This window comes from Mesoplodon bidens (genome assembly GCF_964165515.1).
Source record: "Mesoplodon bidens genome assembly, chromosome: 9".
NCBI classification, from domain to species: Eukaryota; Metazoa; Chordata; class Mammalia; order Artiodactyla; family Ziphiidae; genus Mesoplodon; species Mesoplodon bidens.
Window position 1 is genome coordinate 14,352,188 of NC_138166.1, and position 27,233 is coordinate 14,379,420.

At 40.4% G+C, this 27,233-nt stretch overlaps 1 protein-coding gene across 1 annotated transcript; it reads right to left on the reverse strand.

Moving 5' to 3' along the window:
- Positions 1-13,045: 13,045 nt before the first annotated feature.
- Positions 13,046-26,304, reverse strand: LOC308622800 (laminin subunit beta-4-like; the record flags this gene model as incomplete). The annotated part of the gene is made up of 4 exons (XM_081244418.1): positions 13,046-13,252; positions 20,352-20,559; positions 24,747-24,891; positions 26,233-26,304. 4 exons carry the CDS (start codon positions 26,302-26,304, stop codon positions 13,189-13,191), a joined length of 489 nt encoding a protein of 162 aa, XP_081100544.1. The 3' UTR covers positions 13,046-13,188.
- Positions 26,305-27,233: the final 929 nt, after the last annotated feature.

Consider the following 27,233-nt stretch of genomic DNA (forward strand, 5'->3'; position numbering starts at 1 on the left):
CTGATTAGTAGATTAGCACCATAATTCCACCTGTAATCCTAATTTCTCTTTACCATGTAATATAACCTATTCTTACAGGTTACAGAGATGAGGACATGGACATCTTTTGGAGGCCATTAATCTGCCTACCACAGAGGGCAGACAGCTTCCCTTTTCTTTTTTTTTAATAGACGTAGAGTTGATTTACAATGTTGTGTTAATTTCAGGTGTACAGCAAAGTCAGTCAGTTATACATATATGTATATGTATTTTTTTTCAGATTCTTTTCCATTATAGGTTATTACAAGATATTGACTATAGTTCCCTGTGCTATACAGTAGGTCCTTGTTGTTTACCTATTTTATATACAGTAGTTTGTACGGGTTAATCCTAAACTCCTGATTTATCCCTCCCTCTCCTCCCTTTTCCCTGTGGTAGCCATAAGTTTGTTTTCTGTGTCTGAGTCTATTTCTAAACAGGTTCCTTTTAAGGTTGTGCCCTTGCAGTTACACTCAACACTCTAACCAACATCCTGTTGGTCAGAATTTAGTCCCGTGGTCATACTCAACTGCAAGGGAGGTTGAGAAATACAGTCTATGTAGGCAGCCGTGTGCCTGGTTAAACCATGGAGGAGTTCTATTACCAAAAGGAAGAAGAGGGATATGGAACAGCACTTTCTAGCCTGGGCCCCATCAGGCTCCTTTGCTCTGGCCGGGATCTACTTTTGGTTTCCCTTCACTTCATTTTGCCCCCTTGGGGCTTTGGCTAATTGCACTCACCTACTGCCCCTGAGCCTCCCTTCACCTGGGATTGGGTTCTAATTTAGGAGAAGACATAGAATTGTTTTCTAAATGGACCACACCAACTACCTCATCATCAGTTGTCTCCTGATATTCATAATTTCTCTAATGATTTTCCTGATCTTCATAGTGAACTCAGAATTGAGTTGCACATGTTTCTAGCTGGTCTCTGGTAACAGGGTTTCCTCACACTTACTGGCCCACACACCTGCTGTGTGGCCTACCCAGCCCGTGGTCCACCATCTTGCTCTGCCTTCCACATTCAGTGTCTGAGATGCTATCTGCCCACCCCCACTATCGAATCTTCCAGTCTCAGTCTCTACCAGCCTGGTCACTACTCCCAGTGACCTTGGCTCCTGGCTCCTACCCTTCCCTCAACCCCTGCTCTGAGATGTCAGAATTCAGTCTAACCTTCTCTGTGTTGGTCTCTCATGCCTCAGCAGACCTCCCAGCACTGGGTAGTTGATGTAGTGTTCACTCAACTCAAATTTAGGAAAGTATTAGAATAATTATAATAGAGGCAAAGGAAATGGATGCATGTTGACACGTGTAATATTTATACGAAGAATTAAAATGTATCTTCTAATCACATTATTTGTTGACTATCATATATAGGTGCTTTACATACTGGAATTCATTTAATTCTTCTTCTTTTTTAGCTACTTACATCAAATTATCTTCCTTGGGTGGGAAGCACAGCCATGCCTTCTACCAGGAACGTTGATGAAGCATCGTATAGGCAGAATACATGGATCTAAAACCGAGAGTGGAAATATGTGTGAGGCTGCTCACACTTACATCCAAATGACTCACAGGCAAAATTTGAATTCCTGTACTTATGACTTTGGGCTCTTGTCTCTAAGGAAGTCTCTTGTCACTTGACAACACAACAGTTGTTCCACTGACTGGAATACATACCATTTCCCAGTTTTTCAGGCTTCTCATGCTAAAGGATAAGCAAGACAAAAAAATGGGGGGGGAGGGAATTATAATTTTGACTGGGGTAATCTCGATTTTTAAAGGGAAATAGAGCTGCTGGTGCACAGTGGCTAGAATCTGGACAGTCTACTCTTGCCATGTCCCAGAAAAAAATGTAAGAGCAATCTCCTCCATTTGTGCAGGACCTTCCAAGGCTCAGAATCCTCAGGAAAGAAGGTTTGGGTCTCTCTACCTGGCAAGGAGATGCTTGCTGAAGACAGAATATAAAGATCAGAAAACCTAAATACAGCTTCTTGAGTAGTTACAGAAGTCTGTGACTTCAATCTGTGTTTCTCAATATATGGTATTTTATAGGTACTTATATTTTTATTATGAAATAGAAAATATACTTAACTTTTTAATCTCTTTCCCCACTGCTATTCTGTACTTAGCATATGTTGGTAGTGAACTTTATCATTTTGATTTATGAATTCAGTACATCAAGACAGACTTGTAACAGAGGTAGAAAAGGAACAGAGTTCAGCTGGAGACACCGTCTGAGAGCTGGATGCACTGAGTGAGTGATAGGATCTTGGGTTGGTTCCCCTGAAGACCGGGGATATGCTTTTAGATGGCTGAGTGACTGCAACACTGTGTTTGGAGGCAACATTTGTTTTTGTTTTAGAAGAAAAGATGGGATGAAGAATGTATTATGATATTAGGAAGTCAAAGTAGTGGGCTAGAAAGGAAATTTGTAATTCATTGATGCCTGGAAGCAAATTCCTTCCTACCTTGTAAGAGTCCAAAATAGGGGGAGGCAGCACTTCCCTGGTGGTGCAGTGGTTGAGAGTCCACCTGCCGATGCAGGGGACACGGGTTCGTGCCCCGGTCTGGGAAGATCCCACATGCTGCGGGGCTGCTGGGCCCATGAGCCATGGCCGCTGAGCCTGCGCGTCCGGAGGCTGTGCTCCACAACGGGAGAGGCCACAACAGTGAGAGGCCCGCGTACCGGGGGAAAAAAAAGGTGGGGGGGAGGTGGAGGCAAAATTCCCCTCCCACTACCAGAGCCCAAGGGGGCAGACATTCTCTCTTCTCACTCCCTGGCAGCCAGGCACATGAGCAGGCTCAGCCCACTGGGCACTTCTGCTGGGATGTTGAGTCATGAGAAAGTGACACAAGAGGGACTTCCCTGATGGCTCAGTTGTTAAGAATCCGCCTGCCAATTCAGGGGACATGGGTTCGATCCCAGGCCCAGGAAGATCCCACATGCCACAGAGCAACTAAGCCCATGCACCACAACTACTGAGCCTGAGCTCTGGAGCCTGCAAGCCACAACTACTGAGCCCCCGCACCACAGCCCCTGAAGCCCGTGCGCCCTAGAAGCCGTGCTCTGCAACGAGAAGCCACCGCAATAAACCCACACACCACAACGAAGAGTAGCTCCCGTTCGCAGTAGCTAGATAAAGCCCGCACAGCAACAGAGACCCAACGCAGCCAATAAATAAATTAATTTTTAAAAAGTGACACAAGAGGCAGAGATGGTTGGAAATTAACAGGATGGTGGAGTGTGTCTATCAGGGCCAGCATGAGCATCCTTACCTGAGTGTCCCTGAGGTGTGATCTTGATTATACGCCCAGATGCATAATTGTCCTTGGTTATATTTTCTCCAGCCATTTCTTCAATTTTATGTGCTTTCAGATATCCTTCTTGTAAATTCCCTTCCTGCTTGATAAACTCTCCTCGATTTTCAGTGTTTGCAATCAAGAACTCAGACTGCGAAAATCATAATATTTAGTTGGTTTTTAATTTTTAGTTATTTGGATTCTTTTCATTTTACCATAAGTAGTGCGGCAATGAATTATCCCCAAAGCTCCTCCCCCCAGCCCCCTGTGTTTAAGATTTTTTTCTTAATGTACAGGTTTAACTGACCTTAGGATAGATCTTGCTATACATTGTCAAATTACTTCGCAGTGAATAGGAGATACTATTTTCAGTGAATCTTTGTCTTGGTCACATCTTGAACTGATATAGCAAGTAATAGAAGTTAAGATGATTTATCTGACATTACTGAGGAATGAGATTTTCCACCTATGTACATTTTAAAAAGATAACCAAAGCTTAATATTTTCAACACAAAAGTTTAGAAACCATAATCACTTTTTAGTTGCAGTCTTTCCAAAGTACATCACATATTTCCAACCTCATCAAACTGCATCCCTGGAGGCCCACAGATGTTGGGTTTATCTTTGCCCTTGCACTTGATTCCCCAGGTCACTGTGCTTTCCTCATGACTGGGGAATTTTCGGTCTCTCTGGAACTCAGCAGCCTCCCCAGATAGAGGACAGAAACTCTTCCCTCTTTAACCCTTTCCTCACTCTCTGGCCTATTACTTGTAGAGTCTGCCCACTGTAAAGGTAGAACAGTTGAACGTAGCTATTTCAAACAGATCGCCATACTTGCAAAACTAAGTCTATCATTTGTACCAAGTTGAAAGTCAGCATCCTAGTGGGAAAGTTGGAGTGTGCTCCACTCTCTACATTGGAGTAAACAATCATGTTTGTGATAGTCGTGTTCTTCGACTCTGGTTCATTCTGTGGGCTGTTTGTTGGTGGAAGTTTCCAAAAGTCCAAGTGCTGGATGCATGGAGGATTACAATCATGTATTTCAAGAGAGACTTCTGGGTGGTCCTTCCTGTAGAAAAGTTTCATCCTATTCTTCAGAATCACCAGGGAAACTGTGATTTTCCTTAGTAACCTACATCTAAAGAAATTCCATACTTATATGGAATCCTAAAGCTCCTTTGTTGCATTTTTAAATCCATCTGTTCTGAGTCAGCCCTTAATGGAAATGGTTCCAGCTGCTTTTTCTCTTTTATACATCAGTGTTGATGTATATGATTTCTCATTCACAAACGTGAATTGAGACGTTCAAATTCCCTTAAAATAATCCCTCTGAAGGAGAGCGTTCACAGTGTGCTCTATCATACAACATACATGCAAGAAAAGTTAATATGAAATCATAGATCCATTTTGAAATAAAACAATCTGATCTTTTATACTAAACAATAGCAACATGATTGCTAGTCTTTTAAAAATGAGCAGTAGATCTTACAGCAAAAATGCTTGCAGACAAACTATGAAAAGTAGCTCAATATTTATCTCCTTGTATATTGTTCTAGTGCCATTTGGGAAAAACAGAATCCTTTGGTTGAGAGAATGAATACGTAGGAGAGTGGGTGTAAAAATGAGTTATATTTTGAACTGTATGCATTTTATTCAGAATAGAATAAGAGTTTTACAGACAAAGCAAATCCAGATAGAAACTACAGAACAGTCTAGTATATCCCATCCATATTTATGCCATCCTAGTATTAGAAATATTGATTTATTTAAATTTGTTTAAATTTATTTCTATTTTATTGTGGTAAGAACATTTAATGAGATTTACACTCAACACTTAAGTGTACATTATCATTGACTATATGTATAACATATGGCAGATCTCTAGAACTTACTCATCTTGCTTAACTGAAACTTTACTCCCATTGATTAGAACTCCCCACTCCCCCCACCCCAGCTGCTAGCAACTTATTTAACACTTAGGCTCACTGGACTGAAATGAGTTTGAATACATACTTATTTGTAGATTTGTACTTGTTACATGTACATATGTCTATATCTATTGTATGCCATATTTAGGCTTTGAAAGGAAAGGAAGGCAAAAGGAAAGGTTTCCGAAACCAGAGATGATCCCTTTACTACTCCCTTTCTATTCCATATAAAGTGGCATTGCCTTGGCCAAGCTTCACTCCCCAGCTACACTGGGCAAGGAGAGGGTTCAGGGCCGGAGGCAGAAGAGGCTGACCATTCATGCGTCCCAACTTCAGCACTGCACCTCAGGTTTGCTCATGAGAAGCCAGAAACGAAGGCACAGGTGATTTTGCACTTTAACTCCGCCTAACTGTAGCAGGTAGCATATTTATTTTCTTGCTTGATAATTTCATTTTTAATGGCAATGACTTGATCTTACAACTGTTTCAGCTGATCAGCTTTTTCTTGTCTACTTAGATTCAAAGCTTGGATCTTTGTTTCTAAATCTTAAAGAAAAAAATGGAGTAAATGTTTAACTAGGTCCCATTTGTTTATTTTTATTTTCATTACTCTAGGAGGTGGATCAAAAAAGATCCTGCTGCGATTTATGTCAGAGAGTGTTCTGCCTATGTTTTCCTCTAAGAGTTTTATAGTACTCGGTCTTACATTTAGATCTTTAATCCACTTTGAGTTTATTTTTGTGTATGGTGTTAGAGAATGTTCTAATTTCATTCTTTTACATGTAGCTGTCCAGTTTCCCCAGCACCACGTATTGAAGAGACTGTCTTTTCTCCACTGTACATTCTTGCTTCCTTTGCCACAGATTAGGTGACCATAGGTGCGTGGGTTTATCTCTGGAGTTTCTATCCTGTTCCATTGATCTATATTTCTGGTTTTGTACCAGTACCATATTGTTTTGATTACTGTAGCTTTATAGTATACTCTGAAGTCAGGGAGCCTGATTCCTCCAGCTCCATTTCTCTTTCTCAAGACTGCTTTGGCTATTCGGGGTCGTCTGTGTTTCCACACAAATTAAAAATAGAGTGACCATATGATCCAGCAATCCCACTCCCAGGCATATATCCAGAGGAAACCATAATTTGAAAAGATACATGTACCCCAATATTCATTGCAGCACTATTTACAATAGCCAGGACATGGAAGCAACCTAAATGTCAACTGACATCCGTCGAATAGATAAAGAAGATGTGGTACATATACACAACGGAATATTATTCAGCCATAAAAAGAACAAAATAATGCTGTTTGCAGCAACGTGGACGGACCTAGAGATTGTCATGCTGAGTCAAGTAAGTCAGAGAAAGACAAATAACATATGACATTGCTTATATGTGGAACTAAAAAATGGTACAAATGAACTTATTTACAAAACAGAAATAGAGTCACAGATGTAGAAAACAAACTTACGGTTACCAAGGTGGGAAGGAGAGGAGGGATACACTGGGAGATAGGGATGGACATACACACACTACTAGGTAAAAAATAGATAACTAATAAGGACCTACTGTATAGCACAGGAAACTCTACTCAATACTCTGTAATGACTTACAAGGGAAAAGAATCTACAAAAGAATGGATATATGTGTATGTGTAACTGACTCACTTTGCTGTACAGCAGAAACTAACACAACACTGTAAATCAACTGTACTCCAATAAAAATTAATTAAAAAAAGAAAGTGGAGTAAATGGTATCTATTTGATAGATTCCTCCTGGATACCCATGTTATACCAAACACAGGGATTTATGTGTCAATTAAGGACATATTTAGTTTTCTGTTTTGATTCAATGGATACAGCACTTATTTTCAGCAGATTTCTCAAGGTTTTCACCTAAATCAGCAGACAAATTGATATTTTTGTCTAAAGCTAGTTAGAATTCATTGGAAATGAAAAGACAGATGACAAGCCTTGATTGGATTTGGTGAAGTGCTGTATTTTCAAAGGTTTGTTCTTCCTATATTCACTTTTTTTTTAACATCTTTATTGGAGCATATTTGCTTTACAATGGTGTGTTAGTTTCTGCTTTATAACAAAGTGAATCAGCTATACATATACATATATCCCCATATCTCTTCCCTCTTGCATCTCCCTCCCTCCCACCCTCCCTATCCCACCCCTCTAGGTGGTCACAAAGCACTGAGCTGATCTCCCTGTGCTATGCGACTGCTTCCCACTAGCTATCTATTTTACGTTTGGTAGTGTATATACGTCCATGCCACTCTCTCACTTTGTCCCAGCTGACCCTTCCCCCTCCCCATATCCTCAACTCCATTCTCTAGTGGGTCTGTGTCTTTATTCTTGTCTTGCCCCTAGGTTCTTCATGACTTTTTTCCCCCTTAGATTCCATATATATGTGTTAGCATACGGTATTCGTTTTTCTCTTTCTGACTGACTTCATTCTGTAGGACAGACTCTAGGTCCATCCACCTCACTACAAATATCTCAATTTCATTTCTTTTTATGGCTGAGTAATATTCCATGTATATATGTGCCACATCTTCTTTATCCATTCATCCGATGATGGACACTTAGGTTGCTACCATGTCCTGGCTATTGTAAATAGAGCTGCAATGAACATTTTGGTGCATGACTCTTTTTGAATTATGGTTTTCTCAGGGTATATGCTCAGTAGTGGGATTGCTGAGTCATATGGTAGTTCTATTTTTTGTTTTTTAAGGAGCCTCCATACTGTTCTCCATAGTGGCTGTACCAATTTACATTCCCACCAACAGTGCAACAGGGTTCCCTTTTCTCCACACCCTCTCCAGCATTTATTTTTTCTAGATTTTTTGATGATGGCCATTCTGACTGGTGTGAGATGATACCTCATTGTAGTTTTGATTTGCATTTCTCTAATGATTAATGATGTTGAGCATCCTTTCATGTGTTTGTTGGCAATCTGTATATATTCTTTGGAGAAATGTCTATTTAGGTCTTCTGCCCGTTTTTGGATTGGGTTGTTTGTTTTTTTGTTATTGAGCTGCATGAGCTGCTTGTAAATCTTGGAGATTAATCCTTTGTCAGTTGCTTCATTTGAAAATATTTTCTCCCATTCTGAGGGTTGTCTTTTGGTCTTGTTTATGGTTTCCTTTGCTGTGCAAAAGCTTTGAAGTTTCATTAGGCCCCATGTGTTTATTTTTGTTTTTATTTCTGTTTCTCTAGGAGGTGGGTCAAAAAGGATCTTGCTGTGATTTATGTCATAGAGTGTTCTGCCTATGTTTTCCTCTAAGAGTTTGATAGTGTCTGGCCTTACATTTAGGTCTTTAATCCATTTGGAGTTTATTTTTGTGTATGGTGTTAGGGAGTGTTCTAATTTCATACTTTTACATGTAGCTGTCCAGTTTTCCCAGCACCACTTATTGAAGAGGCTGTCTTTTCTCCACTGTATATTCTTGCCTCCTTTATCAAAGATAAGGCGACCATATGTGCATGGGTTTATCTCTGGGCTTTCTATCCTGTAAGTGTCCATCACTTTAGGGCTTCTCAATCTTTCAGGAAATAGACTGAAGACATTTTTTAAAAAGACATGTTCATTTCTTCATTCTTCTCTGCTGATATGGAAGTCCCTGGACAGTACAAGCAAAGTGATGCTTTTCACTCTTATCCATCCATGCATCCATCTATGAATCCATCCACGCATCTAACCATGAATCCATTCATGCATACATCCATGTGTCCAACCATGCATCCATGCATGCATGCATGCATCCATCCACTCACTTATCCATTCTTCATCCAACAAATACCTGAGAATTGTAGTAAACCCTAACCAGGAGCCCATAGAGTAGTAGATGGAAGAGGCACAGAGAGCTATAGTTAACAGTGTGAAGTGGCTTTTAGAAAAGAAACTGACCTTAGGTTGAAGTGGATCTTCTAAAGGAAGGAAGGTAAATGTTCCACTTCACTTGGTCATATCACACCTGGATACTCAGTTGGTTTGGGGTAACTGTCAAACTAGCATGTAGCAATGGGTTTAGAGGAACAAGCTAGATTGCTGGAGAAATATGAAATTGTCTTGTGAACAAAAGTTGAATTAACTTTTATGTTTACGTTTCATACAGAGAAAGAAGATTCAGGGCATGTGCTATAGCTATTTTCAAGTATTTGTGGCCAGAAAAGCAGAGTAAATGTGTTTTTGGTCATCCTGAGGACACAGAATGAAACCAGCAGGTGAAAGCTCCATGAAGGAAGATTTTTGTCTTAATATAGAGAACTTTCTAGTAGTCACAGCAGTTCAAAGACTAAGGAGCTGCTCTGGAAGGTGGTGAGCATTCTATTGCCAGAAACTTTCAAATACGGGCCATTTGGGATTGAACAGGGGAGTCAGCCTTGGAAGCGTATTTGTACTAAAAGAAAAATAGATCCTTGGGTTTCTACCAAGGAAGTTAACAAGATCGTGCTGGGTACTTTTCATTTGCCCCACCAGATCCCTGACCCATCCTGCTCTGTGTCCTGGAAAGAAAGGCAGCCTCCACAGATGACATCACCTGGCTCCCTTGACCTCTGGCTTTCACTCACACTTGGCCACTGGCCAGTTCTGAGAAGTGATCAGAGGGTGGGAAGAGCGAGCGGAATGCACCCTTGGTGAGCAGCAGGGTTCTGGCAGTCCTGTTGTCTCTCAAGTCCAGCTCCTACAGGGTGGCCTCCTCCCTTCTGTCCTGGTGCTCACAGCGCTGCTTCCCAGCACGCACACTCCTCCTTCCCGGGGCTCATTCAGGTCCAGGGATGCTAACGGCTTCTCTGCTGGTCACCTAGGACCTCCACACCCTTGGTTGATTCCTTTAATTCCTGTGTTTTGTTTTTTTTTGTTCCTAGTTCCTTCCACCAAGCAATAAGAGTCTATTTACCCTCTCTCCCCAAACCAGGTCCAGCTTTGCAAGTTGTTTTGACCAATCAAAAGTGGAAGAAATGATGTTGCTGGACCTCAAGCAAGAGCCTTGTACCTTCTGCCCATTCTTACGGAACCCTGTGACCACCAGGCTGTAAAGCAGCCTGTAATGAAAGACCCTGTGGAGAGAGGCCCAGCATCTCAGCCAAGCCTGGGCCCTGGCAGACCTGCCAGCTGACCCATCAGACAATGCAGCTGCTTAAGTAACAGCCCAGGAGAGACCTGCACCACCCAGACAACCCCCACACACACAGTGCACACTTGTTGTTCTAAGCCATTACACTGGGGGAACAGTTTGTGATGCAGTAAATAGATAACTGAGACAACTCCGCTTATAAACACACAATCCAGAATTACATCCAAGTGTGCTTTTCGTTTCTTGCTGGGATGCTGACTGACACAAAGCTCTGTGGAAGGACCCTGGCTGCAGACTGGGGCCCATTCCCCACTCTCTCCGCTTTGACCTCGTCTAGTCAAGTCAGGGCTCCTTTCTGGAATCCCATGGGCATCTCTTCCTAACCGATGGGAAGAGAGCACAGACCTTGTGGTTCAGCCTCTTCTCAAGTGGCAGAGTTGGGATGATGGCCAAACCACTGTCTTAGTTTCCTATCTTGTTGAGTTGTGAAAACAGCCTTACAGTGAGAAGAAAAAAAAAGTAGTAGAACGCATTACTTTTGACCTGAGAAGTCGCCTGACTCAAACTTCTCTTCCAACCTAATATTAAGAACTGTGAAAGTTTTAGTCTATGGGGAAAAGTGGAAACAATGTAGACCCTGACATAAAATATAAGACAGAAAAGGTCTTCCCGGTGTTTTTGTTCTCACAGGAAGAACCAAGGTCTGGGAATAATAGAAACTGATTTTTCATGGTATCGCCTATGGAGTGAAAGGTAAAAACAACATTTGTCTTTTTGAATCTTTCCTAGTATTTCCTCTTTAAAAGTATTAAGAAAATACTGAAAGTGAAAAAAACTCACTACTTTTTACAACAATTCTGTAAATGTAAGAAGTAGTGTTTTCCTCCTCACCCTCCCTGCCCCCAGAGGTATCTAATGGTAACAGTTTGGTATATATTTTTCCTGACTTTGGCCCACACTAATGTTGCATTTCCATTTTTTTCATTTCATAACAATGATATAAATAGTTGTAGGGCCAATGACTTATTTTATAATAAAGTAGCATTTGTAAGTGAGAGTTGGTTTTATTTTATTTTATTTTTTTTGGCCCCGTCCTGCGGCATGTGGGATCTTAGTTCCCCTACCAGGGATCGAACCTGTGCCCTCTGCATTGGGAGCGCAGAGTCTTAACCACTGGACTGCCAGGGAAGTCCCTGGGTTATTTTAGTATTTTGAGAGTTACTTATATTTGAAATTAATATGGTTAATTTTAAAGTTGTGGGAGACAATAAATACAACCAGAAGTAAAACTAGACCACTTATCATTCGATATTTCTTGATGATTTAGAGGTGGTTCAGGACATGATGATTGCCCAGAACAATCATGAATATCAGCCGTGGAAAAAACACTCTGATTACCTTTCTGATTGTATGTGTTCTATGTTTGCTACACATTTTGTGCATGAAAATTTCCATTTTTTTCAGAGTATGTTTCCTTCTGGATTGCTACCTACAGACCCATGATAAATGACTTAGCACCCTAGAGTCTAGATCATAACTCCAAAAAAGTAACTTGCAGGAGAGGAGAAAATGAGCACCACAGCTTAGGACAGGGTTTCCCAACCTCGGCGCTATTAATACTTTGGGCAGAATAATTGTTCATTATCAGCGGGATGTCCAGGACATTTAGCAACATCCCTGGCCTCCGTCCACTAGAATGTTAGTTGCACCACTTAGTTGTGACAAGCAGAAATGTATTCAGACGTTTTTATCCCCAGGGGAGGGGATAAAATCACCCCTGGTTGAAAAGTACCAAGTTAGGACAAGGGCATTTCAAAGTGACCATAGGCAATCTCAGTATGTTCCAATTAATGCAGACAGAGCTCATTAATACTTGTTGACATAAAATCAGGCACGAGGCATATTCCGTTACAGTCACAAACCCAGCTCCTACTTCTCTCTCCTCGGTGGACTCAGAAGTGGTTAAACTGTGTCAATGATAAATTGAAATTGGTATATGTTCTACCAGAAAGGTGGAGTATTATGATGTTATTGTCAAACTGGGGGAGTGGGTAAAAGGATAGAGAGAACTATGACACGGTCCAGGAATCCCGGATTTGTGTACATATCTGAGAAAACCACATCTGTATCTCAAAGAGATATCTGTACTCCTGTGTTCACTGCAGCACTATTCACAATAGCCAAGATATGGAAACAACCTGAGTGTCTGTCCATGGATGACTGGATAAGGAAAATGTGAGAGGCATATATACACACATCAGATACATACACATATATGCATAAATATAATTCATCATTACAAACAAGGAAATCCTGCCATTTGCAACAACATGAACGAACCTAGAGGACATTACGCTAAATGAAAATAAGCCAGACAGAGAAAGACAAATCTGTATGATATCACTTATATATGGAATCTAAAAAAAAAAAAGTTGAACTCATAGAATGAGTAGAATGGTGGCTGCCAGGGGTTGGGGGATGGGGACATGGGGGGAGATGTTGGCCAAAGAGTACAAACTTCCAGTTATAAGATGAATGGGTTCTGGGGATCAATCAGATTGTATTGTATATGTGGGTAGATGTGAAGCATTCTCACCACATACACACAAAAAGTAAACATGTGAGGTGGTGGACGTGTTAACTGTGGTAGTCATTTCACAATGTACACGTCCATCAAATCATCACGGGGTACACTTTAAATACATACAATTCTATGTGTCAATTATACCTCAATAAAGCTGGGAACATCTAAAGAATAGATACCTGTTTATTCTTCTTATCTTGTCCTCTGTATCTGCGGCCAGTTTGACTGTTGCATCTCTTAGCTGTTTCACCTTCCCTAAGGTCTCCTTTGTCAGTCCTGGCGCGCTTGTCTTAGGCTGAAGAATAGCATATTGACATTGTAGCTCAGCAAGCTCCTGTAACAAAGCAACACTCCCATCATCAGAAAATATTTATAAAGCATGCACACGTGCGTGATGTTTGCCTGATAATGTTCATGAAAGGGATAAGCGGCAACCATCATCCAGTCAGGGACGCTTGAGTCACTCTGATATTTCCGACAGGGCTTTTATTTGCATGGTTTGGGTCTTTTTTTTCAGGTTGAAAAAATGCTCAGCTTTAGCTAGTCACAAATAAAATGTTTCTGTTACAAAATATCAAGCATTTTTTCATGTTAAGGCGACGACTTGTCCTGAACTATGTTAAGGTCAGAGATAACGGGACAGAACTGAGCCAGTTCTGCCCCCGACAAACGTTCGGTTCAGGTGGGTCCAACAGCTGCAAGTGCAAGGTGAAGGTCAGAGAGAGTGAGGAAGGTTCAGAAGCAGCAAGGACACAGTATTTGGTTGGCACAAAGGTGAAAGGGGAATGAGGGAGGCAGGGGGGTATGAAGGCCTCCTCGCATTTAGAAGGGAAATCTTCAGGGTCAGCCTGAGTGGCTGACAACCTGGAACGTTACATAGATGAATAACCTCCAGGCCCAGGAATGAGGGTGGGCAGGAATCACCTTTCTCAACCTCTGTTCCATAGAAAACGCCCTCAACTCCCGAGTCAGTGGAAAATGTACCCAGCACACTAGGAATGAAGAGCAAGAGAATACACCAATTACAAGAACACGTCAACCTCTTTCTTTTGCTTAAGCTGCTGTATTAATGTGACCAACCAAAGATTTCCTGCTAAGAAAATGAGGTGACGGCTTCTTTCAGCAACCGAAATGAACAGGCCATTTTCCACAACTGTTTCATGAACTCACTCTGATTTTTGTAACTTGATCTATTCTCTTTGGCAGATGACTTTCACTTGTTTTGTGATTTAGTTAGAGTAAAGGGATCAATCAGATTGTATTGCATAGGTGGGCAGATCTGAATACATACAGTATAGAGCCATGACATAAACTGTGAATGGTTGGAAGTTTAGGAAAAATTTGACTAAGATGTCACTAGTAATACGGGATGAGTAGATGGGGCTAAACACTCTAACATAATCTGGCCAAAAACCTGTCTTCTTTGGAGACAGCGCTCTACTTACAGAAGCATCTCAATGCCCAGCGGGGTCCCTACACACATGCACTGCTGAGCATGGACCAGCACTAAAGGAAATGCTGACAAATGGCACAGAAATCTGGGGTGAAGGGATTATCCTTCAAAGAGGCACTGTTGTCTGTTCTTAGGGGCAGGGGCAGGACCAATGACCTCCTCAAGGCCCCCAGCCTGGCGCCGGGCCAATTCAGCCTGAGCTCCCACATGGACGGCCTCGTCTCGATTCCTTTGCAACTTGGTCTGCAGCCGGGCAAGTCCACCCTCCAGCGCTGACTGTTGCTTTGCTAAGTCCAGCTCATTCTCAGTCTCCCGGGCCTGATTTTCAGCCTGTTGTTGATTGAGAGACCGGAAAGGAGAAAGTCTCTTTATGTAACAAACAAGAAAATACATGATGTAATGAGCCCTCTGAAAACAAGCTAGGTGTAAAGGGAAAGGAAATCATTCCTTTGCTTTTCCTGTTCCTTACAAAAATGTTATAAAAAAATATTTCAGGGGCTTCCCTGGTGGCACAGTGGTTGAGAGTCCGCCTGCCGATGCAGGGGACACGGGTTCGTGCCCCGGTCCGGGAAGATCCCACATGCCGCAGAGTGGCTGGGCCCGTGAGCCATGGCCGCTGAGCCTGCGCAATGGGAGAGGCCACAGCAGTGAGACGCCCACGTACCGCAAAAAAAAAAAAAAAAAAAAAAAAACAACTTTCAGACAGACAAGAGGTTCTAGGAGATGTGGCACGTATCTGTGTACCCACCAGCTGGCTTAAGAATAAGTATTGCCGGTGAGCCAAGACCCTGGGTGTACCACCATCATCACCCCCTCCCCCCCAAAGGTCACCACTACTCTGAATCTAATATTTCTCATTCCATATACTTCTACATGCTTTTAACTCTATCTTATTTGGTATTTCTAACAATATACAGTATTTTCTACTTTTAAACTTTATGCAAATACATCATCCTGTGTATTTCTGCAGCTTGAATTTTTTAATTCAAAATTATTCTGGTACAGGTCATCTAAGTTAACTTGCATAACTTTTTTCTTATTCTTTATTTTTTAAATTCTTTATTCACTTTTACCAATTTAAAGTGTTCCATTGTTTGAATATACAAAATTTTATTTTTCCATTTTCCGATGGATGCAGGTGGCTTCTAATTTTTTTCTCCCTTATAAACAATAATGAACACCTTATACTTGTTTCTTATTTCGGCGACCATACTTGTCACGTCTAGAAGTCTGACAGGTCATTTGTTATCTCTTGTCTCTTGTTCTTTGGTCAAACTTTCATGCCTTCTTTGATTTTTCTTAAGCATCATAAACATTCTTATTTTGTACTGGATATCCAATAATGGTAATATCCAAAGTCTCCTGCATTCTGACTCTGTTTACTGTTACTGATGGACTCTTGCTTAAGGCAATTCGTTTCTTTATTGTGTGTTTTAAGGGAATCCTTTGAGGCTTGGTTTTAAGGTACATTCCTTTGGAAAGGATTTCTCATTGCCTCTGTCAGGCATCTGAGGGCCCTGACAACCCAGGAAAACTTTAAATGACATTTTTAGCTTGGTTTGCCAGGGCCACCCAGGTCGTGTGAATTCTGGCCCCATCTCATCTGAGAGCCAGCTTGTTAATCATTCTTAGGGAAGGCTCTCCCCCTCCACGCACAGGCTAATATCTTTACTCCCTCTTCCTCTCTCTGAAATAGTTTAACATTTCCTTGAGGGTTTGCCTTTTGGGGTCTCCTCTCTATGCAGGGGTCTCATGCCCTCCTTGCATGGGCTTCATTTTCTATTACTCATGGCAGCCAGGGAAACCGACAGCTTTAATACACCAGGGATTGACAGCTGCCCTCTGCCTGCCATCAGGTTCATGCTTGATTATCTGTCTGGATCATGTTTTCCGGTCATTATTGGCCTCTGAAGATTTCCCCCATTTTTTACCAATTCAGCTACGCATTTAAAAAACTGTTAAAATATCTAACATTTTCAGGTTTTTTTCTACTAGATGGCTCCTTGATAAACTGGTCCACCATGCTGTTAGAAATCGAAGCCCTTTCCTAGGCCCTCGGGCATAGGTGGGAGTTTTTCTAGAGCAGGAATCTTGAAGCTTTTTCTGTAAAGGGCCTGCTAGTAAATATTTTACACTTTGTGGTCCATAAAATCTCTGTTGCAACTATTCAACTCTGTGCCACTGTAGTGCAAAAGCATCCATGGACAATATGTGGCTGAATTCCAATAAAACGGTGTGACTTTGGATGCAACAGTTGGTGGGTCCCTGTGGCCCCTGGGCTGTATTTTGCCAGCCCCTGTTCTAGAGTAGATGCCTAGAAGGGGAAAACCTGGAGACCGTCTTTATTTTTTGCTCCTGTATATATGCAACCTCTTCATATCTAAGCTTTTTATTTCCAGGTGCATGACTTCCTGTGCTGGTGCTTTCTGCTTTTCTTTTCAGGATGCATGTACTTAGATATCTAAGACTCCAGGGAAAAACAGAGACTGAGAAGCTTGCAATCTGCTGGGAAGAGGATGTGCTGGAGAGAGATACGTCACAGACTCTCAGTCTAGGTCCTGTTCTGTCCTCCAGCTGCCAGGCTTCCTTTTCTGGATCCATCCCCTGGGTTAAACCGTGGCTTTATTCCTGCCAATCAGTGGATGGAACCCTTTCTTTCAGGTAAGATAGTCTTTCAGTCTTAGGATACGCTGATGAGATTTCATGCATATTTTGATATAAAAATCTGGCAACAATTAACTTAATTTCTTTGGTTGGTGAGCTTTCAGAAGTCCTTTACTTTCCCTGGTATCAGAACGGATAAACACTGGCCTCACATCTACCATTAATTAGCTGCGAGACATTAGGTAAGTGACTTAACCTCCGTGAGTCTTAGTTTCTTCATCTACAAGCTGATGGTAACACCTGCTTTGTCCCCCAGGCTTGGTCAACAATGAGATGAAATAATGCCGGGATAACTCTGTAGAACATTAATTAAACACATAGTACTATCATAATCTTATTTATCATAATAATTCCACCAGACAGGTAAGATGAGATATAAAAACTGTGCTCTCTTCACATTCAAAGTCTATTTCAGGTTAGTTTCAAGGAAGATAAATACCTGCAGTGCGTTTGTTCTTTTTTATTTTTGTTATCTGGGCAGTCAGCTGTGTGGTGGTAGAATTTGCCCGTACTTGAGTGATTTGAACTTGTTGCAACTTATTCAACATTTTGTCGAGATTTAAGAGAACATTTGCTGCTTTTCTAAGATATTAACACATCAAATTAGATAAATATACAATTATTCATTTATTTCACCTTGAGAGTTCACTCGGCTCAACAAAAACTTTACTGAATTATTCATAAAGTTAATTGAAATCACTCTTAAGCAAGGCAAAGTGCTGAAGTCTTCCTTTTGAGACATAGGTACATTTAGATGCCAGTAAAAGCACATACATATGCATGCAAAGATACAGATTTTGCCAGATATGGAAATCAAGGATACAGGTCTCGTTTCTTCTTAACTTGTCATAAGCAGAGAGGTTTGGGGGATAAAACTGCCAAGCTTGGAACAAAAGAAAACTATCTTCGGCCAATTCCAGTTCTCTGATTTCTCAAACTTAAGTAACGCTCTTGAAATCCTGATTGGAGTAGGGGGCGGGGTAGTCAAGAGGCTCCAGAGGGAGCAAAAGAGAAGGAAAGGCCCTGCGTTTTCAGGCTGTGTTTATTCAGGTTTATTTAAGCTTCGCTGACATTCCAGCTGCCCAGAGGCCCAGTCAGAGGTTACCATCACAAGCTTTCCAGGTGATAGTCTATTTTACAGAAGTGAGCACACCTCAAGTCAACATTCACCAGATACTTAGATCTGTGGGCTCAGAAGCACCTTTTCAAGAAGGTACAAAATCAGGGAAATAGATCTTAGCAGAGGCACCATTAGAAATGCTTGTGTGAGAGCAAAAATAGCTAAATGGCGAAACAACCCCTTCCCCATCCAACCCAGCCTCTCCTTCCAGTGATAATCTTTCTCTCCGTTGAACAGAAAAAAACCCAAAACACACAACTTTTTTTTTTTTTAAGAGCAGTTTAAGTTCACAGCACGACTGAGAGGAAGGTACAGGGATTTCCCACATACTCCCTGCCCTCACACATGCATAACCTGCCCAATTAGCAACATCCTGCACCAGAGGGTCCATTTGTTACAAATGATGAACCTATACTGACACATCGTAAACACCCAAAGTCCACAGTTTACATTAGGGCTCACTCTTGGTGTTGTCCATTCTATGGGTCTGGACAAACGTATAATGACATGTATTTATCATTATAGTATCAAACTGAGTATTTCCACTGTCCTAAAATTCCTGTGCTTGCCTATTCATGCCTCCCCTCAACCCCTGCAACCACTGATCTTTTTTTACTGTGTCTCCATAGTTTTGCTTTTTCCAGAATGTCCTATAGTTGGAATCATACAGTATATTGCTCTCCCTTTCTATACTCTTTTTTCTCTACAATTACAGTGAGGGTTCTGGAGGCTTTTCTTCTCATAAGTCCCCCCTCCCCCATATCTTTTTACTGAATTAATTTTTTCTTTAGATTTTCAAGGTACTGCTCATTATAGTACATTTAGAAAGTACCCCAATAAAAGAGGAAAGAAGAAAAAAATATCAGGGAGGGAAATTTTACCAGTAATCCTACCACCTGTTAAGATATTGGCACATTCTAGCATTTTTGTCCTACCAGTTTTTTTCTTTTCATGATTGAGATCCTCTTCCACATATAATCTGTTATCTTCTTTTTACAAGCATTAACATTACACTGTAAGAATCTCTGCATGTTACTAAAAATCCTTCATCAGCATCATTTTTAATTGCTGCATGATTGTGCCCAGTTGCTTAATCTTCCTAGTTTGAAATATTAAAACCAGAAGGGGCTGGGCTTTCAGTGGAGTCTGATGCACTTCATTTGTAGAGGTGGATGATGAGACAGTGAAGGCAGCTCAGGTCTCAACTCTGCTTCTGGGGGTCCAAAAATGGTGATGGGTGTTGATGATGGTACCATCATCCACTGACCCTATGACCTGGACTCACAGCACCCCATGATCATAAAAACATCAAGGTGGCTTTTCCTCTTTGCTTGGCTAAGTTGACAAGGGCAAAAGGAAGCAAGAGTTAGTTGACTTTGTGTACCGTATGTATCATTCTACTCCTGTATTACTCCTTGGGCACTAATGTTCATTTCTTCTCTGTCTCACCGTCATATTTCTAATGTGATATACTTTTTTTAATCTAGGTTTTCAAAGTACTGATACTGTAGTAAATACAGAAAGAAACAAAAATAGGTATGCAAGACGTAGAGAATGGACTTGAGGACACGGGGAGGGGGAATGGTAAGCTGGGATGAAGTGAGAGAGAGGCATGGACATATATACACTACCAAATGTAAAACAGATAGCTAGTGGGAAGCAGCCGCATAGCACAGGGAGATCAGCTCGGTGCTTTGTGACCACCTAGAGGGGTGGGAGGGAGAAACAAGAGGGAGGAGGTATGGGGATATATGTATATGTATAGTTGATTCACTTTGTAATACAGCAGAAACTAACACACCATTGTAAAGCAATGATACTCCAATAAAGATTTTTTTAAAAATAAATAGGTATGCAAGAAAGGAAGAATACACAGACAGTCCCAGCACTTGTTAAGATATTGGCATATAATTAATACATGGCATTTATTGGTGTATATTGGTATACGGAGGTAACAGACACTGGAAGGGCATTCAGAGACTAAGGAAAATGGGAAACAAGCATCTCTGCATAATGTCTCCCAGTTTCCCAGCTTTCTGGGGCACCTCCACAGACAGCTTAGCCCTCATTTTGGACAATGAACTATCAGAGGGTAATTTCATTTGAACGTTATAGCTCCTTAGGCAAATATTTTTCAGATGGCCTTTTGGCAGATGGCCTGTTAGAGAAGGAGGAGAATATTAATACTGTACTTACTCAGCTGCTTTTGCCTTCACCAAAACCTTTCGGGCTCCATCTGCTGCTTTATTTAGCCTGTTCTCCTCTGTCCTGTAGTCCTCACAGAGTTGCATAGGTTTCCGTATTTTGTCAAATTCATGGGTCAGATTTTGCGATGTTACTGGTAGGTGGATGTCAAGTACACGATTTGCAACCCTCTCTATGTCCTCTGGAGGCATGTTATCCTCTTAAATAAGAAGAAGGGTTTTAGGTAATTGTGTCTCCTTATCATTCTACCTTGTAAATATCACCACAACGAATTCTAAGTTAATTTACATTTGATTATGTGTCCCTAGAATACAGGGATTATTGTATATGTCTCACAGATGCTTCTTCATCCTCAATTTTCCCTTCTCTCTGAAAGAAATGCTGCTCATGTAAAGCTGAATTCATTCAATGCTTGTCCGAAAAACGAAAAATGACAGATTTGGGATACTGCGTGTTCTACAAAATGTCCTCACAAGAATTGCTTATGATAAGTACAGATTCAAAAGCAATTAAAATGTTTAGATGTCATTAAGATTCACACACAATGGCCAACTATTATATATAGGATGGATAAACAACAAGGTCCTACTGTATAGCACAGGGAACTATCTTCAATACCCTGTGATAAACCATAATGGAAAAGAATATAAAAAAGAATGTACATATGTATAACTGAATCACTTTGCTATACAACAGAAATTAACATTATAAATCAACTATACTTCAATTTAAAAAAAGAGATTCAAATACCATGAATGAGACAATGGGGAAGCACTGGGTTTGGACTCAACAAAACTCCACTCTAATCCTCCATGACATTAAAAAGGCTCACAGGGCTTCCCTGGTGGCGCAGTGGTTGAGAGTCCGCCTGCCGGTGGAGGGGACGCGGGTTCGTGCCCTGGTCTGGGAGGATCCCACGTGTCGCGGAGCGGCTGGGCCCGTGGGCCATGGCTGCTGGGCCTGCGTGTCCTGGGCCTGTGCTCCGCAACGGGAGAGGCCACGACAGTGGCCCGCGTACCGCAAAAAAAAAAAAAAAAAAAAAAAAAAAGGCTCACAATTTTTGCTCACCAGCATAATTGGGTAATTATAACTGATGCTACTTCTCAAGGGCCTATTTTGAGAAGGGGATGCAACAAAACAGAGTAATTTACAGTACGATTAACATATTATAAAGAAACTTTTAGGGAACTCCCTGGTGGTCCAGTGGTTGGCACTCTGTGCTTCCACGGCAGGGGTCATGGGTTCGATCTCTGATTGGGGAACTAGGAGCCCGCGTGCCGCCAAGTGCAGCCCTGGGTGGGGGAAAAAAAAAGAAACCTTTAAATACATCTATGTCCTGCTTTTCAGAAGAATAAAATTGGCCCCCTTTGAGAACTAAAGTACATAAGATGGACTCTCGGTATGTGGGGTAATAGCTCTTTGTCTCTCTCTGGCTCCTTATCGAGGCACAGATGCTGAGTGCCACGGGGGAAGTTAGAGATGAATCAGACACAGATCTGATCCCCAAGGGGTTCACCACCAAGTGGGGAATTATAAGTCATTTTAGATGATTACTGATCCCTTAAGAACAGAAGTGATAAACATAACCCCAAATGATGTGGGGCTCAGAGGCAGGAGAAAAAAGTTCAGGAAGAACTTCAAGACTGCATTTAAACCCGGTCTTGGAGGCCCGCACAGATTACATTTGTGGAGACGTGCAGTGAGAAGAGGGGTAAGGGCATTCTCCGCCGAAGCCAAAGCTCAGGGTGGAACAGGTAACAGTGCGTGGATCACTCCTGGCTGATCAGTGGGGGGCAGGGGGGGGTCTAAAAAAGTAACTAAAAAAGCAAAAAAGTGTCTAAAAAAGTTAAAAAAAAAAAAAAGGAGTGGAAGTTCAGGAAGGCTGGGAGCAGATCACACGTGCCCCTAAATGTGAGGCTAAGGAAACTGGACTTCATTCAAGAGACAATGCGGGGACTTCCCTGGTGGTCCAGTGATTAAGACTCTGCGCTCCCAATGCAAGAGGCCGGGAAATCAGATCAGGAAATTAGATCCCTCATGCGTGCCGCAACTAAAACCCGGCACAGCTAAATAAATAAGTAAATAAATACTAAAACAAACAAAAAAAAAGACAGTGGGAGCCCTGGATAGCTTTTAGTATTTGAGTGACATGACCCTAGTGTACATCTTCTTTGTACTCATTTTTGCCTTAGCTACTCTTGTTTAATATAAAAGGGATATTTAACTTCCTTTTTTTTTTTTTTGGCCACACCCTGTGACTTGTGGGATCTTAGTTCCCCGACCAGGGATTGAACCCAGGCCCTGGCAGTGAAAGCTCAGAGTCCTAACCACTGGACCGCCAGGGAAGTCCCAAAAGGAATATTTTACTTCCTATAATGTTTTTGAAAAAAATGTGACGAGAATTTCTCATGAATAAATTAAAACTGTATTTTAAACAAAATCATGGAGTTGGCTCTTCCTAGAAATAGTAACTTTTGTTTAAAAAAAAAAAAAGTTCACGGGCTTCCCTGGTGGCGCAGTGGTTGAGAGTCCGCCTGCCGATGCAGGGGACACGGGTTCGTGCCCTGGTCCGGGAAGATCCCACATGCCGCAGAGCGGCTGGGCCCGTGAGCCATGGCCGCTGAGCCTGCGCGTCTGGAGCCTGTGCTCTGCAATGGGAGAGGCCCGCGTACCGCAAAAAAAAAAAAAAAAAAAAAAAAAAAAAAAATTCTAATAAAAAATGAGTTGAATTTAACCCTGTATTCAGTCATGAAACATTTCTTGGCATTTATTATGAGATTAAAAATTCATATTCAAGTGATTATAAATTCACTTTCAGGAGAAGTGACACATAACTCTGTTAATAAGGAATTCAGACTGTAAGGAAAATATTAAGATGGTAAAAGAAGAGCTGAATAGTGCGGCCACCATAAATGTAATGATCATTTTATTTGGGCTTTAGAGCCAAGAAAAACAAAGAACTGGGTGGGCGAAGGGCACTGCTTCCTGGTGAGCAAGAGTCTTGGACCCTGACCAGGAAAGTTCCTTTTATGGAATAGGATTTTTCTTGATGCCTAGTCTAATTTTTATTGTAATAATCTGAGCACAGTTTTTTTTTTTCCTAATTCCTTAGGCTTAGAGTGACATTTTTATTAGAAACTTATTTAGTAGCAATGAGAACGAGGACTCGTATAGGAGTAGGCTCTGTGACCGTTGCTGGAACTGAGAACGCTGCGGCAGTTCTGATTTCGTTTTAGTTTTGGTGTCTGAATTGACCTGTATCTGCAGAAAGAGCTACCGTGCTCCTCACACAGTTCCTGGATCTGTGTCTAGTTAATATCAGTCCATCTTGCTCGCTCACTGAAAACTTGCTTTTGAACAAACAAAATGTCCAGTTGACTGATCCTAAACCCGATCATTTTTACTGACTATTTTGGTCATTTTTACTGATCATTTTTACTCCCTATTTTTTTCTTATTTTGAAAATCAGGACTAAAGCTGCTAACACAATTTCTAGAAACAGTGAGATGGAAAGAACACTTGGCCACAGGGGTCTCTCATAAATAAACAGATTTAATAAAGTGATTGCAAAGATTGTAACCGACATCCCAACTGTCTATTAATTCATGTGGAGAATATTAAATTATTGAATTTGGAAGATGGCTATAGGAAAGAAAGCCTCCTCAGATCAATTCCATGTAGTGTTGTACCCAAATGACGTTATTTACCAAGAGCGAGATTTCCCGTCAATTTCCAGCTGTAGTATTTGATTTTTATCTTTAACTAATAGTTCTCTGGAGTTTAAAACAAACCTCTCTGAAAATAAGGCACAATGAGGGACATTAAGTTCATAATTATAATAATAATTCATAATAATAACGAATCCAATAGTTCCTCCTTTGGTCAGTCACAGAAAGCCAACATGAGTCTTGGAAAATAGTCAATAATAGTTATCTAAAATAAGCAATATTTTAGATGCCACCTCACTACAGCATTTGATATACTAACCAACAGCTGGCATACCTTGATCTCACACACTCTGTCAGCAGAGAAAGTTGTGGAATCTGACAGAGTCTTCATGTTAGATTTTCCTTGTTTAAAAAAAAATAACTTTAAACACCAAGTTCACTTCTTTGGAATTCTAACTAAATTCTAGGATTTATTACTAAACTAATCTTATACAGAGAGCCATATTTTTTTGATACAGAGTTAATATTTTGGAATTGTTTCCATGAAGAAATTTAAAATCAAGGAGTATATCATGTTTCTGATTTAGCCATGTCATTTCCAGTTAACGTAATTTGGAGTTGGTTGTGATGTTTGAGTATACATTACAAAAGGAAGAAAAAGGAGGAGGAAGAGTGAGGGAGGGACAGAAACTAGTCCTAATGTTTAAAAAAAAATTACCTAACAAGAACATTTTCAGTTTCTTGATTGAAAGATTCATTTTTTCTTCTTCAGATTCACTTTGGTTTTTCATATTCCTCAGTTTCTCACTTAGCTGTAAGGCATTGTTTTGGGAGACTTCTGCTAGTTTACTTATATTTTTGATCTGGAATAAGAAAAAAACAACAATGAGGCAAACATAACACTTAGGCACATTCTGTGACGTTTCCTTACTTAGCTGGACCAAACAGAGGTCACTAAAAATATAACAGAAGTCTACATAATTAAACAATAGATTCATGTTAAAGGACTCTTTTAAAAGGTGATATTATCTGTTTTCATTACCATGTTTTCTTAATAATGTGAACTCATCTCTTAAAACATTATTAGGGATCAAAATTGTTATTTGAAAACAATTATTGGTGTAGGACTAATGACTTTTCCTGATACAAATCGAAAACACAAATTCTGTTTTAATGAGATGTTAGCATTCTATCATATCAACAAATGTCACAGAAATTACAGTGATCATTATGTTTAGTAACTTGAGAACATTTTCTTTAATATAAGTTAAAATATTAAGTTTAAAAAATAAGTTTAATATAAGTTAAAATACTTACTCTTTTAAACATTCTTCAGATTCAGATAAGGTACTTTCTTTGAGAGTAAAAAGAAAGCATTCTTCCTTTTAATAAACGAGTTTGAAATCAGAGCAGGCTACAAAGATAAATTCCAGATACTGTGTACACTTGGTGGAGGAATGATAGAACGAAAATGTTTACAACCTAGAAGTGCAAATTCTTAACTGTGTGCTTTGAGAAAGGTCACGGACTTTTTCTTGGGATTCCAACAAATGAGAGAAAGATAAAAAACAAAGAGAAATAGGACAATATCATCTGCAAGTTGAGCTGTATTTAATAAATTAACTGTGACAGAAGCAAGGCTAATTAGGATCAAACATAGTTAAGGAAGAAAGAAAATCTCACTTTATTTCCCCACAAAAATAGCCAGCTTAATTTAAGTCACACAGATTTTGTGGAAAAGGATTTAATGGTAGTCATTGGCAAATGATGAAATAAAAAGAAATATTTACATGATTAAAAATATGTAATTTAATTTTTTGGAGTGGTTCCTTAATTCTCTAGAACTTTTTAAACTTTAAAATGGATAACAGTTGCTAAGTAAGCTCTTAAAACTTCTCATCACAAGAAACGAAATGTAACTATGTGTGGTGATGGATGTTAACTAAATTTATTATGCTAATCATTTTGCAATATATACATATATCAAATCACTATGTTGTATACCTAAAACTAATACAATGTTCTATGTCAATTATATTTCAATAAAAAAATAAAATGGAGAAGCAGTGAGTAAGAATGCATAGAAGATGAGAATTCCAGAAATAAATACTCTGGACAGGAAGCACCAAACTATACACATGAAATCTCAGTGTAGATTAGTCGATGCCATATTCAGAAAGAAAGAGATTGCTAAATTACTTCACTCTTAAAACATCTCTCTGCAATCCATCCTCTGTCACGTCTCCTGAGAATTCTCTCGTAATCTCTTCTGGCATGTTTCCCCCTTCTAATCAAGAGGAAAATAGCACATCATTTTATCAACATGACAACCCCCATCCTTTTCCAGTTCTCCATTTATGTGCTGATTAAGCTAGATTCTGCTATTATACACTTCAGCTGTTATCTTTTAAAAGTAATAGCTTAACACGAGGCTTATTTAAATGGTGTGAGATTTCTGGTTTTTCAGAAGGGGCAATACAGTAGTTTAAAATTACGTTAAACCATTAAGGATTGTTTCAACCACAGGGATGCAAGACCAGGATTTGCGTTTGTTCACTGCTGTATTCCCAGCATCTAGATAAATGTCTAGCATGCAGTGGGTACTCAATGAATATTTGTTAAAGCAATGAAGAATAACATACAAGTGAAAAACTAGGTGGCAATATAGAATGACTATATAAATAAAATTTTTCAACATTTAGGATGTGTGGGGATGTTCTCTAACTTTATCCGAGACTTGCTCTGGAACTTGGATCCGGAGCCTGTGGAGCAAGCACGGAGGACCAGCCGGGGTTCGGATGCACGGAGGCGAGGCTCACGGAGCAAACTGGCGCTCTGCATGTGCGCATGCGCAGGAGTGTGTCTCATCGCTGTGGTTCTCACCCCATTCCCAAGGCTGGCTCTCTATGCTCCTCTCACTTCTGAGACCCAGATGTCTTCCATTTTGGTGAGGGGTTGGTTTCTGTTGCTTGCAAACAACAATGCTAACTGATACAATATCTACCTTATATTGGTAAAAATTTCAGCTCTTTTGGAGCTTTTTCTTCTTCATCAAAGGCTCTATGTATAGTGTCCAAAAAAAACCAAAAAAAGCAAACTAGGGAGCACATCATCATCTTGTTTTTAAGTTGAACACAATGTATTCACAAAACACCTAAAATTATATTCATCCTTTCCAGATAAATATAATGTATTCACCAAAAAA